At 45.3% G+C, this 15317-nt stretch overlaps 1 protein-coding gene across 2 annotated transcripts in view; it reads right to left on the bottom strand.

Annotated features, from left to right (window-relative positions):
• Window positions 1-15317, bottom strand: part of LOC106570238 (trafficking protein particle complex subunit 9) — a 361123-nt gene that overhangs the window by 267470 nt on the left and 78336 nt on the right. For both annotated transcript variants that reach the window (XM_045694753.1, XM_045694752.1), the window contains one exon: window positions 6695-6780. In XM_045694753.1, the coding sequence (XP_045550709.1) occupies window positions 6695-6780 (86 nt within the window). The remainder of the gene's footprint in view (window positions 1-6694; window positions 6781-15317) is intronic.

A 15317-nucleotide genomic window follows, 5' to 3' on the forward strand; every position in this document is an offset into this window, starting at 1 on the left:
GCGAGCTGCCCAGAGATGCGAGCCTACAAGACGAGCTAGATGTATTTTATGCTCGCTTCGAGGCAAGCAACACTGAAGCATGCACGAAAGCACCAGCTGTTCTGGATGATTGTGTGATAACGCTCTCTGTAGTCGATGTGAGCAAGAACTTTAAACAGATGTGGGGCCAGACAGTCAGGACGTGTACTAAAAGCATGTGCGGACCAACTAGCAAGTGTCTTCACTGACATTTTCAACCTCTCCCTGACCAAGTCTGTAATACCTACATGTTTCAAGCAGACCACCATAGTCCCTGTGCCCAAGGAAGCGAAGGTCATCTGCCTAAATGATTACCGCCCCGTAGCACTCAAATTGGTAGCCATGAAGTGCTTTGAAAGGCTGGTCATGGCTCACATCAACAGCATCCTCCCGATATCCTAGACCCACTCCAATTCGCATACCGCCCCAACAGATCCACAGATGACGCAATCTCAATCGCATTCCACACTACCCTTTCCCACCTGGACAAAAGGAACATCGACGTGAGAATGCTGTTCATTGACTACAGCTCAGCATTCAACACCATAGTGCCCACGAAACTCATCACTAAGCTAAGGACCCTGGGACTAAACACCTCCCTCTGCAACTGGATCCTAGACTTCCTGACGGGCCACGCCCCAGGTGGTAAGGGTAGGCAACAACACATCTGCAATGTTGATCCTCAACACTGGGGCCCCTCAGGGATGTGTACTAAGTCCCCTCCTGTACTCCCTGTTGACCCTCGACTGCGTGGTCAAACATGACTCCAACACCATCATTAAGTTTGCTGACGACACAACAGTGGCAGGCCTGATCACCGACAACGATGAGACGGCCTATAGGGAGGAGGTCAGAGACCTGGCATTGTGGTGCCAGGACAACAACCTCTCCCTCAGTGTGAGCAAGACAAAGGAGCTGATCGTGGACTACAGGAAATAGAGGGGGCTGCAGTGGAGCGTGTCTTAGCCAAATACATTTAAACTCAGTTTTTCACAATTCCTGACAATTAATCATAGTAGAAATTCCCTGTCCTACGTCAGTTAGGATCACCACTCCATTTTAAGAATGTGAAATGTCAGAATAATAGTAGAGCGAATGATTTATTTCAGCTTTTTTTTCTTTCATCACATTCCCAGTGGGTCAGAAGTTTACATACACTCAATTAGTATTTGGTAGCATAACCTTTAAATTGTTTAACTTGGGTCAAATGTTTTGGGTAGCCTTCCAAAAGCGTCCCACGATAAGTTGGGTGAATTTTGGCCCATTCCTCCTGACAGAGCTGGTGTAACAGTCAGGTTTGTAGGCCTCCCTGCTCTCACACGCTTTTTCAGTTCTGCCCACAATTTTCTAAAGGATTGAGGTCAGGGCTTTGTGATGGCCACTCCAATACCTTGACTTTGTCGTCCTTAAGCCATTTTGCCACAACTTTGGAAGAGACGCTTGGGTTCATTGTCCATTTGGAAGACCCATTTGCGACCAAGCTTTAACTTCCTGACTGATGTCTTGAGAGTTTGCTTCAATATATCCACATCATTTTCCTACCTCATGATGCTATCTATTTTGTGAAGTGCACCAGTCCCTCCTGCAGCAAAGCACCCCCACAATATGATGCTGCCACTCCCGTGCTTCACTGTTGGGATGGTGTTCTTCGGCTTGCAAGCCTCCCCCTTTTTCCTCCAAACATAATGATGGTCATTATGGCCAAACAGTTGTATTTTTGTTTCATCAGACCAGAGGACATTTCTCCAAAAAGAACGATCTTTGTCCACATGTGCAGTTGCAAACAGTAGTCTGGCTTTTTTATGACCGTTTTGGAGCTGTGGCTTCTTCCTTGTTGAGCAGCCTTTCAGGTTATGTCGATATAGGACTTGTTTGACTGTGGATATAGATACTGTTGCACCCGTTTCCTCCAGCATCTTCACAAGGTCTTTTGCTATTGTCCTGGAATTGATTTGCACTTTAAGCACCATAGTACGTTCATCTCTAGGAGACAGAACGTGTCTCCTTCCTGAGATGTATGACAGCTGCGTGGTCCCATGGTGTTTATACTTGCGTACAACTGTTTGTACAGATGAACGTGGTACCTTCAGGCATTTGGAAATTGTTCCCAAGGATGAACCAGACTTGTGGAGGTCTACAATATTTTATTCTGAGGTCTTGGCTGATTTCTTTTGATTTTCCCATGATGTCAAGCAAAGAGGCACTGAGTTTGAAGGTAGGCCTAGAAATAGATCCACAGGTACACCTCCAATTGACTCAAATGATGTCAATTAGACTATCAGAAGCTTCTAAAGCCATGACATCATTTTTTGGAATTTTCCAAGCTGTTTAAAGGCACAGTCAACTTAGTGTATGTAAACTTCTGACCCACTGGAATTGTGATACAGTGAATTATAAGTCAAATAATCTGTGTGTAAACAATTGTTGGAAAAATGACTTGTCATGCACAAAGTAGATGTCCTAACCAACTTGCCAAACTATAGTTCGTTAACAAGACATTTGTGGAGTGGTTGAAAAACAAGCTTTAATGACTCCAACCTAAGTGTATGTAAAGTTCCGACTTCAACTGTACACACATACATATACACACACACACACACACACATATACACACACACACACACACACACACACACACACACACACACACACACACACACACACACACACACACACACACACACACACACACACACACACAGTCATGAGATACAATGCAGTTGTTCATTAAAATGTATGCTATCAGTAGAGCTTCATTAAAATGACTTGATACTATGTTATCGAAGAGTGTCAAATGATTCTACTTCAAAATCGGGCCCTATTAATTAAACACAAACAGAGACTGAGCATGAAGCAACGGTTAAACTGGAACAGCAGGACATCTAAGTCGCTAAAATGATCATAAAACCTGTCAATGTAACGTAGTGTCACAACTGACTTGATTACAGTTCAATTTACTTTGAAACTAAATCAAGTGGATCTAATGAATCAGATTCCACTGTTCTAATGTGACATGATGAGAGAAACCCCATAATTGTCCCAGTGCCGTAGTGGGTGGCAGTTGTTTCCACTGCTCCCTGTAATGTTCCTATCAGAACTGCAGATGAAGGAATGGAGGAGGAGGAGAGGAAGCAACTTTAGAGTATTGAAACCCAGCCCCACAGAAGTTTCCAGAGATCCCTGTAATCAATCATGGTAATCTAATATAGCCCGATATCACAAAGCAGTGTTTCCCAAGTCCTTGAGTAGCCCCAACGTTTTCGGCCCCGGACAAGCACACCGGATTCTACTTGTCAACTCATCATCAAGCCCCTGACAAGTTGAATGAGGTGTGTTTATCCAGGGCTACAGCAAAAAGATGTACGGTTGGGGGTAGTGGAGGACCGGAGTTGGGAAACACTTAAAGGATAGGAGAGGAAACCACGTAAGAGTATTGAAACCCAGCCTCTCAGTGAGCTGGTGGGAGGGAGGTTGTCTCAGGCGTCAGTACCAGAGTGCTCTGATGGGAGGAAGGGTTAGTGAGAGTAGTTACCAGTGTTCCCTGTAATCCATCATCCTAATCTAGCCCTGATATCCTGGAGCCCAAGCAGGCACCGCCATCTCCCACAGAGAAAATTGCTCTTGTTCTCACCGTGAGAGAGAGAGAGGAGGAAACTAGAAAAACACACACACAAACAGTGTAAATTGAAGGCTGTCTGCTCTGCTGTAGGAGGAGAGGAGGAGAGATGGGAAATGAGTCCTACACAGTAACACAGTAGGGGAGATCGGGAGGTTCGACTATCTCAGAGAGGAATATGCTAGTGTAACATTTTTATCAGTTATACAGGTGGTCAAATGCACATCACAACTCATCTCTGGTCATTAGGCTGGCTGGGTGACGCCATGGAGAAGACCATTATCATATACATGTCTCCAGTCATAGAGAGCCTCTGTGGTGGCGTGACAGTTATTTACAAAGCCATCCCTCTTGCTACTTTAGAGAGAGAATAAAGATTACACCCCTTTATTGGAAAACAAATATCAAAGTTAACCTATTGGAAATAACTCATTTGCATCCATTCTTGAAAAGGTTAATTAGCCCGACTGGCTATTGTTAACGATCTGGGTGTGTGTGTGTGTGTGTGTGTGTGTGTGTGTGTGTGTGTGTGTGTGTGTGTGTGTGTGGTTAGCCTGATCATATCGTTAGAACTGCATGGTTCAGTAACCTAAAAGTTCTCTCATCGTCACCGCATCATGTACAGTACCAGTCAACAGTTTGGACACACCTACTCATTCAAGGGTTATTCTTTATTTTTTATATTTTCTACATTGTACAGTCGTGGCCAAAGGTTTTGAGAATGACACAAATATTAATTTCCACAAAGTTTGCTGCTTCAGTGTCTTTAGATATTTTTGTCAGATGTTACTATGGAATACTGAAGTATAATTACAAGCATTTCATAAGTGTCAAAGGCTTTTATTGACAATTACATGAAGTTGATGCAAAGAGTCAATATTTGCAGTGTTGACCCTTCTTGTTCAAGACCTGTGCAATCCCCCCTGGCATGCTGTCAATTAACTTCTGGGCCACATCCTGACTGATGGCAGCCCCTTCTTGCATAATCAATGCTTGGAGTTTGTCAGAATTTGTGGGGTTTTGTTTGTCCACCCGCCTCTTGAGGATTGACCACAAGTTCTCAATGGGATTAAGGTTTGGAGAGTTTCCTGGCCATGGATCCAAAATCGATGTTTTGTTCCCCAAGCCACTTAGTTATCACTTTTGCCTTATGGCAAGGTGCTCCATCATGCTGGAAAAGGCATTGTTCATCACCAAACTGTTCCAGGATGGTTGGGAGAAGTTGCTCTCGGAGGATGTGTTGGTACCACTCTTTATTCATGGCTGTGTTCTTAGGCAAAATTGTGAGTGAGCCCAGTCCCTTGGCTGAGAAGCAACCCCACACATGAATGGTCTCAGGATGCTTTACTGTTGGCATGACACAGGACTGATGGTAGCGCTCACCTTGTCTTCTCCGGACAAGCTTTTTTCCGGATGCTCCAAACAATCAGAAAGGGGATTCATCAGGGAAAATCCCCTCCATCTATCTCCTCCACCTATCCCCTCCACCTATCTCCTCCATGGTTCCTGCATTAGGCGAGGAACACTCAGCAGCAGCCTGCCTGTCGCTGCCATCAACAGACCTGGGTTCAAATACTATTGGATTTCTTTCATAGACTTTCACAGTCTGATTTAGGTTGCCTGGAGTGACAGATGAACAGGGATTGCACTTGTGGGACTATTCCATTGGTTTCATTGTGGCAGGAATGCTCTATCAAGCGCAGCTAAAGTACTGAAAATAAAAGATTTTGTGTGAACTCAGGTCGGGTCAAGTCAGTTCATGATGAACACCATAGTTTGTGTTTAGGCCAAGTCACCCTGCATGCCACCTGTACTGTATCACATAACACCTAAGGCTGCCAGCTGCCATGGAAGTAGAACGGGACGGGGTCTGTCTCCATCTGTGCTTCCATCTATCCATCCGCAGGTGGGGAGTCAGTGGCTAATGATGTGTGTGTGTGTGTGTGTGTGTGTGTGTGTGTGTGTGTGTGTGTGTGTGTGTGTGTGTGTGTGTGTGTGTGTGTGTCTCTTCGCTGGCTAAGTGACAGTTTTAGGACCCCCTCGACAGCAAAGAAAATAATCCCTCATCGCGGTTTGACCTTCCACTCTCCTGACGCTTCAAAACACGTGTTTTAAACACACATAGACACACACACACAGAGACACTTCATTCTGCCCCGACATGCCAGAGGATGATAATTACCCAGGCCCATCCAGGTACATACAGCAACACCTTGGACATGACAGGCCCTAGGGCTCCTGCCATTGTGCACAGTCAGACATTAAACACACACACACACACACACACACACACACACACACACACACACACACACACACGCCCTTCCATGGCCATTTGCGCTCTGGTGTCCAATTAAGGGCTGCATCAGTTTCAGGCACACAGCGAGCAGCGCCTCGTGACGGTACAGTACGGCTGTTGTGCTTGTGTGTGTGTGCATGTAGACAGAGGCAGATGATTGTTGTGCGTCTCAATGCAGTCTGTGCCACATCAGTGCATCTGTAAAGAAACACTTCCATCATCGAGTAGCAAAGCGGTTTGATTCAACAATCAAATGCATGAGTGATCCTGAGAGAGAGAGCTTGAACCACACAGCGATATCAAGAAAGACAATAAAAGTGTGTGTGACTGAGTGCAAGCATCAGAGAGAGAGAGAGAGTCAATAAGAAAAAGGAGAGGAGAGAATGTCCATTTCCTCTCATTACCTTATTAGCGACAGTGTGGATAAATAGCATGAGAACTATAAACAGCAATAACACCACATGGGTTAACTCCTCCTACATTGTTCCAGTACACTTAGTGTCAGCGGAGAAGGATGGCCCAGTTTGTTCTGGACCTGTCCTGTACCATTATGACTGCATCTAAGTGTCCGAACAGGGCTTTTAGCTAGACTTTAATGAGGTCATCAAAGATAACTGCAAGACATTATCACTGTTGAATGGCTTGTCCCTGATGTGATGAGGGTAGTTTATTTTACCCCGAGGGGCCCTGACAACTCCTTTTCAGGGACTTTTACTAAGTTGTGGTGTTGTTGTAGTATCCAGAAGTAATGCTTCCCTCACCATGTGCTCCACGCGGAGTTCAAAGGGCATGGGGTTGTAGACCATCAGCTGGACCTCACACACATCTCCCTGGACCCACCGGAACTCTGAGGATGTAGAACAATACATCAGAGGAACTGATGCATTACATGTCTGAGCAACAAAAGTACATGCAACACACAGACAAATATGAGATCAAGTACGTATCGCTTGAAGCCACAGGCTCCGGCAGATATCTATTGTGTCAGCATACAGTAAGTTGGAATGCAGCCTACTGCCCTTTGACATAATCTTTCCCCACTGTCATCCTCTTTCTGTTCAATAAAGCCAGAAAATACCTTACAAATATATCATTATAATTCTGTGGGTACTTGAGTAATATGTAAATAGAATTCAGGGAAGTGGGAATAATATTAAACATTAAAAATGTGTTAAGTCTAAAGTTATATTTTCAATATGCCAGAGTATTTCAATTGCAATTAAAACCAACCTGTTTGATACAAATAATTACCTCATTGTGCCTCACGCATAGACAGACAAGTTAATAATTAATGACTTTAGTGAAGCAAATAAACAAACAAAAATATATAGATTGAGCTGCTGGCTCTGCAAATGTGTACATTTCATTTCGTATTCCATTAGCCCACGCAGGTGCTGTCGGTGAGAGGTGCTCAGGAGGATGTAAAGGCTGTGTCAGAGTTCAGCGTCAGGTCAGTTGACAAAACGAGGCAACCAAGTGCAAACTTTAAAGAAGACCGTATTATATTACATGACTATTAGAAGACTTGGAGATGATAAGGCAAAGCATGTGCAGTGTTTCCCCTAGGGGAGTTTTCAGCAGTGTTGGAAACGGAACCGCGGGGCTCAATAGACTTCCAGTCATTGAGCCAACGATAATCCATTTAAAAGTGCCCAAAAATTTTTTTTTAAATTACATCATATTGTTTGCAGCAGTAGCAACAATTTAGCAGCAGTGGGCCACCGCTGCTAAATGAATATAGGGGAAACACTGATGTGCTATGTGATTAATTGTATTGTATGCACTCTTCTGGTTTTACAATCTCTTTCTATTCCTTACATGAACCATTTTAGTCTCTAGCCAGTCCTTCTCAAGACCTCCTGTGGTTCTCATTACCATTGCACAGGATTGTGCTATTAGAAAGTACCTTGAAAGACCCTATAATGAGATACAAGATGGTCCCGATTCAGCAGTGTCATTTGGCAGTGGAGGAGGGATTCTGAGATGGAGATTACAATGAAACAGGTGGAAACAGCTCTGTTACCAAACACACTACAGTCTTCCATCTCCATTTTGACAGTCCAATCTCTAAACGCATTCAACTATCACACAAGAGGACCTGGCTGAGCCTAAGCCCCGAGCAACACACACACACACACACACACACACACACACACACACACACACACACAAACACACACTCGCATCTCCATATTCTGAGCTCCAGACTTGGTGGGTTTACGGAGAGTAAACTAAACTACCGGCGTGCACCTTGGGAAATTAAAACTTTAGTCCGAAGCAGAAAGAAGGAGAAGCAGGAAGAAGGAGAAGCAGGAAGAAGGAGAAGCAGGAAGAAGGGTATCTCTATAATATAAATGTTCAAATGAGCCTCTCACAACCCCAGGTCTGCCTCTCAGGTATCCTCCTCACAGAGCCAATTACATGTGAAATATGCCTCTGAAAGCACTGAGGATAGCTGAGCTGCAACCATCTCAGTTGTTTCCTAGTGGCACCCTATACCCTTTACATTGCACTTCCTCAACATGGGGCCCTGGTCAAACGTTGGGACACGCCCGAGCCTCCCTCCGTACCCAGAGGCTCCTGGCCATTCATCCATTCCAGATTGAAGAGACAGCAGAAAGGTTCAACACTTCAGAACCTCAGGGTGAATATGAAACATGTGGCGGAGTACCAGTCTCATTAGCGAACATTCCGCTCCTTGTCATAGCCAAAGAGGACCCTGTTGGAGCGAACAGAACAGAACAGGCACTGCAGATGTTGCCCGGCTCGCCTGGGCAATGGAGCATAAAACATGCGTGTGAAATAGAGTAGGATACTGAATGATGTATTAGAACAAACCATACCACCATTTATACAGTGTGTGGGTCAAATCAAAGTACAGGTTTGCAGATGTTATTGCAAGTGCAGCAACATGCTAGGTACAGAGGGAGGCTTGTGTGTGTGTGTATATATTATATATATATATATATATATATATATGGATCCATCCTCTCATTGCTCTGCCACAGTCCTACACACAACCGGCTAACAGTTTCCACACTGATTCATCAGCGCTTTGTAAATAAATATTTGAGTACTTTTCCTCCCTTGAAGTTATTCCCTTTGTGTGACAGTCCCTGAAACGTTTCCCCTGGAACACTGCAGGGACACTCACACGGAGGGAATAACTACATGACATGGAATCTGTACTGTCTCTTTAATATCAAACATGTCTGGAAATAACTCACACTCTAATAAGCTTTTATTGCTTTTCATTCACACTATCAAAGCTTCAGCACTGTAACAACCTGGCTGGGTATGATGAGGCCAGGGTTGGGGTCAATGCCATTTCAATTCAGGAAGAAGAGGCAGAAAGACTGAACACTTGTCTCTTTCAGTTTGCTCGTCTATTTGTGCACCTTAGTTGAAAAGCAAGGTAGGAAAACTACAACTATCGTATTGATTTACAAAGTACTGATGAATTGGTGTGTAAACTGTTAGCCGGTTGTGTTTAGGACTGTAGTAGTCAGAGAGGATGGATCCATATATCCATTCATCCGCACACACACACACACACACACACACACACACACACACACACACACACACACACACACACACACACACACACACACACACACACACACACACACACACACACACACACACACACACACACACACACACACACACACCAGCCATTAGGAACTATATATGTTATTGCTGGGTCGTGCTGAGAGAGGAGGCACAGTGCATTAGCAGGGGGCAAACAACCACTCCCAGTTACCTGCATTCTGACAGAGTCTAACAGCCCTCACACACAAAATACATTTTCACAGTCCATTCACCTCCTTATCCCCACGTTCATACAGTGATGGATCACAGTGTGGCAGCCTGACCTGCTATAGATGTAATGCTGTATCTATCATTACCTGCTAAGGGTGTACTGTATCTGACTACCAGCAGCCTGTTATGGACGCCCGGGCAGCCAATCCATTCATCCATTAATCAAACAGACAGCATCAGCATACAGACACACAGCCAGAGGACCCACTATCAACGCTGATGTAGGCTGATTCATCATTACTCTCTCAGTTCCCTAGTGAAATTAAATCAAACATTGTTTCGACAAACATTGAGTAGTCTCTAGATTAAAGTTTTACCAGTAAAGCTTGTTGGCGTCGTTTGGAAATTGAACATTTTTCAGTAGTAGTAGGCAAACCAGGGTTCAAATACTATTTGGCATATTTGTTTTAATACTTTGAGTGTTTGCTTTAGCCTGCCCGGCGGGGTTTGCACTTTTGCAACTGTTCTATTGGTTCATTGAGGCAGGCAAGCTAAATCAAGTCCAGCTGAAGTATTTGAACCCAGGTCTGCTGGTGTCACTGCCTCATCACACAGTATCCTGGAGCAGAGAGGGTTTTAGTGCTCTAATGTGAGGAGCACAACCACACTGCCTCATCACACAGTATCCTGGAGCAGAGAGGGTTTTGATGCTCTAATGTGAGGAGCACGACCACACTGCCTCATCACACAGTATCCTGGAGCAGAGAGGGTTTTAGTGCTCTAATGTGAGGAGCACGACCACACTGCCTCATCACACAGTATCCTGGAGCAGAGAGGGTTTTGATGCTCTAATGTGAGGAGCACGACCACACTGCCTCATCACACAGTATCCTGGAGCAGAGAGGGTTTTAGTGCTCTAATGTGAGGAGCACGACCACACTGCCTCATCACACAGTATCCTGGAGCAGAGAGGGTTTTAGTGCTCTAATGTGAGGAGCACGACCACACTGCCTCATTACACAGTATCCTGGAGCAGAGAGGGTTTTAGTGCTCTAATGTGAGGAGCACGACCACACTGCCTCATCACACAGTATCCTGGAGCAGAGAGGGTTTTAGTGCTCTAATGTGAGGAGCACGACCACACTGCCTCATCACACAGTATCCTGGAGCAGAGAGGGTTTTAGTGCTCTAATGTGAGGAGCACGACCACACTGCCTCATCACACAGTATCCTGGAGCAGAGAGGGTTTTAGTGCTCTAATGTGAGGAGCACGACCACACTGCCTCATCACACAGTGTCCTGGAGCAGAGAGGGTTTTAGTGCTCTAATGTGAGGAGCACGACCACACTGCCTCATCACACAGTGTCCTGGAGCAGAGAGGGTTTTAGTGCTCTAATGTGAGGAGCACGACCACACTGCCTCATCACACAGTATCCTGGAGCAGAGAGGGTTTTAGTGCTCTAATGTGAGGAGCACGACCACACTGCCTCATCACACAGTATCCTGGAGCAGAGAGGGTTTTAGTGCTCTAATGTGAGGAGCACGACCACACTGCCTCATCACACAGTATCCTGGAGCAGAGAGGGTTTTAGTGCTCTAATGTGAGGAGCACGACCACACTGCCTCATCACACAGTATCCTGGAGCAGAGAGGGTTTTAGTGCTCTAATGTGAGGAGCACGACCACACTGCCTCATCACACAGTATCCTGGAGCAGAGAGGGTTTTAGTGCTCTAATGTGAGGAGCACGACCACACTGCCTCATCACATAGGTCTATCTGTTGCCTAAGGATAGCAGGCTTTACATGGTTTCTCTCCGTCTCAACACAGTCCATTTCATACAACAGAAAGCAGCTACGGATTCCAGTAGTGACATAAGAAAAATGACCTAAACTAACAGAGGAATTAACGTCTAAAAATGTGAGATTTGTGAGTTTCATAAAACTATAAGTCTAAAACTATAAGTCTTTATTTGAAGCGCACCTACTTAAGGACTTCATAATCCATTCATAACCTATACATAACACATTCATAAGCAGTACATTAATGAGGAGTGGTTGTTTTGAGACGGTTTTAGAGTCCACTATACGTGCTGCTGTGCTGTGAGAACAAGCTCTGGCAGACTTGGGTGTGGTCTGTTTCAAGTGTTGAAACAGTTCCTGTTTGAGACTCATTGCGCGCCTAATGAGACAGAGGAGATATATTACCCATATTACCCATCTCTCCCTCTCTCTGCTACTCATTTAGTTTACATCCCTCTTCCCATCCTCCCCTCCCCCAGATACCCACACACACAAATCAACAGTTTTTGAAGTTGAAGCCCCCTTAATATTCAAGCTGCTTCCTAAATGTTCCAACTACCAACAGCCAGTTGGTACTACCCATCTCCTCTCTCGCTTTCTCTGGGTCTCGCCCCCCTTGGCCTTGCCCTCTCTGTCTCTCCCTTTCTGTCCCTCTCTCTCCCTTTCTGTCCCTCTCGCTCTCTCTCTGGGCCTTTTGCCCAGGGGCCACTTAAGACCTTCGACAGCCCAGTTAACCATCGCTTCGCAAATCACACCTGGTATTTTCTGCCAAGCATTTTTGCTATTCATAAATTCCTGAATCAATTTGGATAGCGGGCCAATTGGAGTGCCTAGACTAATACAGGAGAGGAATGTAACAAAGCTACAACATGCTAAAAATAACCATTGACAATAACAACATATACGAGAACAATTTCAACAAATCAACTTCCACTATTACTGTGTTATCCCATTCAAATCAGCAGTACACATCTTGTATAACACATTGCTGCATCCCATCTTTTCTAATTTGAAAGGAAAACTCTATGTACTAAACCAAACATTCCCACAACATGTGCTCCCAAGCCAGTCTACCATCACAGGCAACGTGTGCAAATGTGCCTGACTCCTGCTTGGAAATCTAATTAAATATAACAACAAAAACGCCCCACACACTGGTGTTTATACAGAACCAAAGAGGGGTAGGTTCTCTAGCTTTGAGCATGTTCACACAAATCGCCCCCTACAGTAGCTCCACTATTGCACTGGGAGAAAATAGAATACACAATTCAATGAATGAGTTTGTTCTGAAGTGTCTATCCTATATCTGAGAGTTACACGAAAGATCAGGAAACATTTGCTAGTTTCCATATATGTCACGACTTCCGCCGAAGTCGGCTCCTCTCCTTGTTCTTGCGGCGTTCGGCGGTCGACGTCACCGGCTTTCTAGCCATCGCCGCTCCATTTCTCATATGTCCATTTGTTTTGTCTTGTTCCATACACACCTGGTTTTCAAATCAAATCAAATCAAATTTATTTTTATATAGCCCTTCGTACATCAGCTGATATTCTCAAAGTGCTGTACAGAAACCCAGCCTAAAACCCCAAACAGCAAGCAAAGCATGTGAAAGAAGCACGGTGGCTAGGAAAAACTCCCTAGGAAAAACTCCCTAGAAAGGCCATAATCACACTGCATGTATTTATCCTCTGTTCCCCTCCATGTCTTTGTGTGTAATTGTTTATTGTTATGTGGATATTGTCAGCCGCCATACTTTTGTTATGATCCGTGTTTTTGGCACGTTTATGTTTTTATGTGCTGTCGTTTTTGGACCGGAATTAAAGTGCGCCTGTTTACTACACTCTGATCTCCTGCACCTGACTTCGCCTCCGTACACACCCCCAACAATATACTTCCATACATTTGTTCGATTGGTACCGGGGGACCTTCAGACGAGTCTTGTGAGGCCTGTGGGCGTCCTAGAGCATAACAACCGAGGGGTCAGAGGGGTCATATTAGTGTGTAGCCCAAACTGTTCGCAAGCTACAGACAGAAGTTGGCAGATCGGCAGTACCGACTTCAGACGAGTCCCAAGATGCTTGTGGGGGTTGTAGAGCAAAACAGGGAACACCATCGTGTTCGTGAAAGTCTCAAACTGCTCAGACGATTTTGTGAGAAGACCGATTTTCTGGATGTCTCATGGTCTAACAAACACCGCTCTATCTCTGCCACCTTTCACCGCTATCTCCATTACAGGAATCCCCTGTTTTATGGCTCAGCATCAATCTGCTTAATAGAACATTACATTTACATGACAAAGGGGAGAGCACAGCTAGGAAATAAACACACAAACACAGCATACTGCAGAATGTTAATAACTGATTCCCCAGCAGCAAAATGTGAGATAGAGAGAGAAAGAGAGAGAAAGAGGAGAGAGAGAAAGAGGAGAGAGAGAAAGAGGAGAGAGAGGAGAGAGAGAGAGAGAGAGAGAGAGAAAGAGGAGAGAGAGAGAAAGAAAGAGGATGAGATGGAGAAAAAGAAAGAGGAGAGAGAGAGAGAGAGAGAGAGAGAGAGAGAGAGAGAGAGAGAGAGAGAAAGAGAAGAGAGGGGGAGAGAAAGAAAGAGGGGAGAGAGAGAGAGGAGAGAAAGAGAGAAAGAGAAAACGAGAGAGACCAAGCACCAACCAGCACATTCCACTGAACACCAATCAGCACATTCCAATGAACACCAATCAGCACATTCCAATGAACACCAAGCACCACATTCCACTGAGCACCAAGCACCACATTCTACTGAGCACCAACCAGCACATTCCACTGAACACCAAGCACCACATTCTACTGAGCACCAACCAGCACATTCCACTGAGCACCAACCAGCACATTCCACTGAGCACCAAGCACCACATTCCACTGAGCACCAACCAGTACATTCCACTGAGCACCAAGCACCACATTCCACTGAGCACCAACCAGCACATTCCACTGAGCACCAAGCACCAACCAATCACATTCCACTGAGCACCAAGCACCAACCAGCACATTCCACTGAGCACCAAGCACCAACCAGCACATTCCACTGAGCACCAAGCACCAACCAGCACATTCCACTGAGAACCAACCAGCACATTCCACTGAGAACCAACCAGCACATTCCACTGAGCACCAAGCACCAACCAGCACATTCCACTGAGAACCAACCAGCACATTCCACTGAGAACCAACCAGCACATTCCACTGAGAACCAAGCACCAACCAGCACATTCCACTGAGCACCAAGCAGCACATTCCACTGAGCACCAACCAGCACATTCCACTGAGCACCAACCAGCACATTCCACTGAGCACCAACCAGCACATTCCACTGACAACCAAGCACCAACCAGCACATTCCACTGAGCACCAACCAGCACATTCCACTGAGCACCAAGTACCAACCAGCACATCCCACTGAGAACCAAGCACCAACCAGCACATCCCACTGAGAACCAAGCACCAACCAGCACATTCCACTGAGAACCAAGCACCAACCAGCACATTCCACTGAGAACCAACCAGCACATTCCACTGAGAACCAAGCACCAACCAGCACATTCCACTGAGCACCAACCAGCACATTCCACTGAGAACCAAGCACCAACCAGCACATTCCACTGAGCACCAACCAGCACATTCCACTGAGCACCAACCAGCACATTCCACTGAGAACCAACCAGCACATTCCACTGATCACCAAGCACCAACCAGCACATTCCACTGAGAACCAAGCACCAACCAGCACATTCCACTGAGCACCAGTGGAATTATTAGCTTTATTAGAAGCTTTTGCCACAGAAATAATA

The sequence above is a fragment of the Salmo salar genome, chromosome ssa14, assembly GCF_905237065.1.
Source record: "Salmo salar chromosome ssa14, Ssal_v3.1, whole genome shotgun sequence".
Classification (NCBI taxonomy): Eukaryota; Metazoa; Chordata; class Actinopteri; order Salmoniformes; family Salmonidae; genus Salmo; species Salmo salar.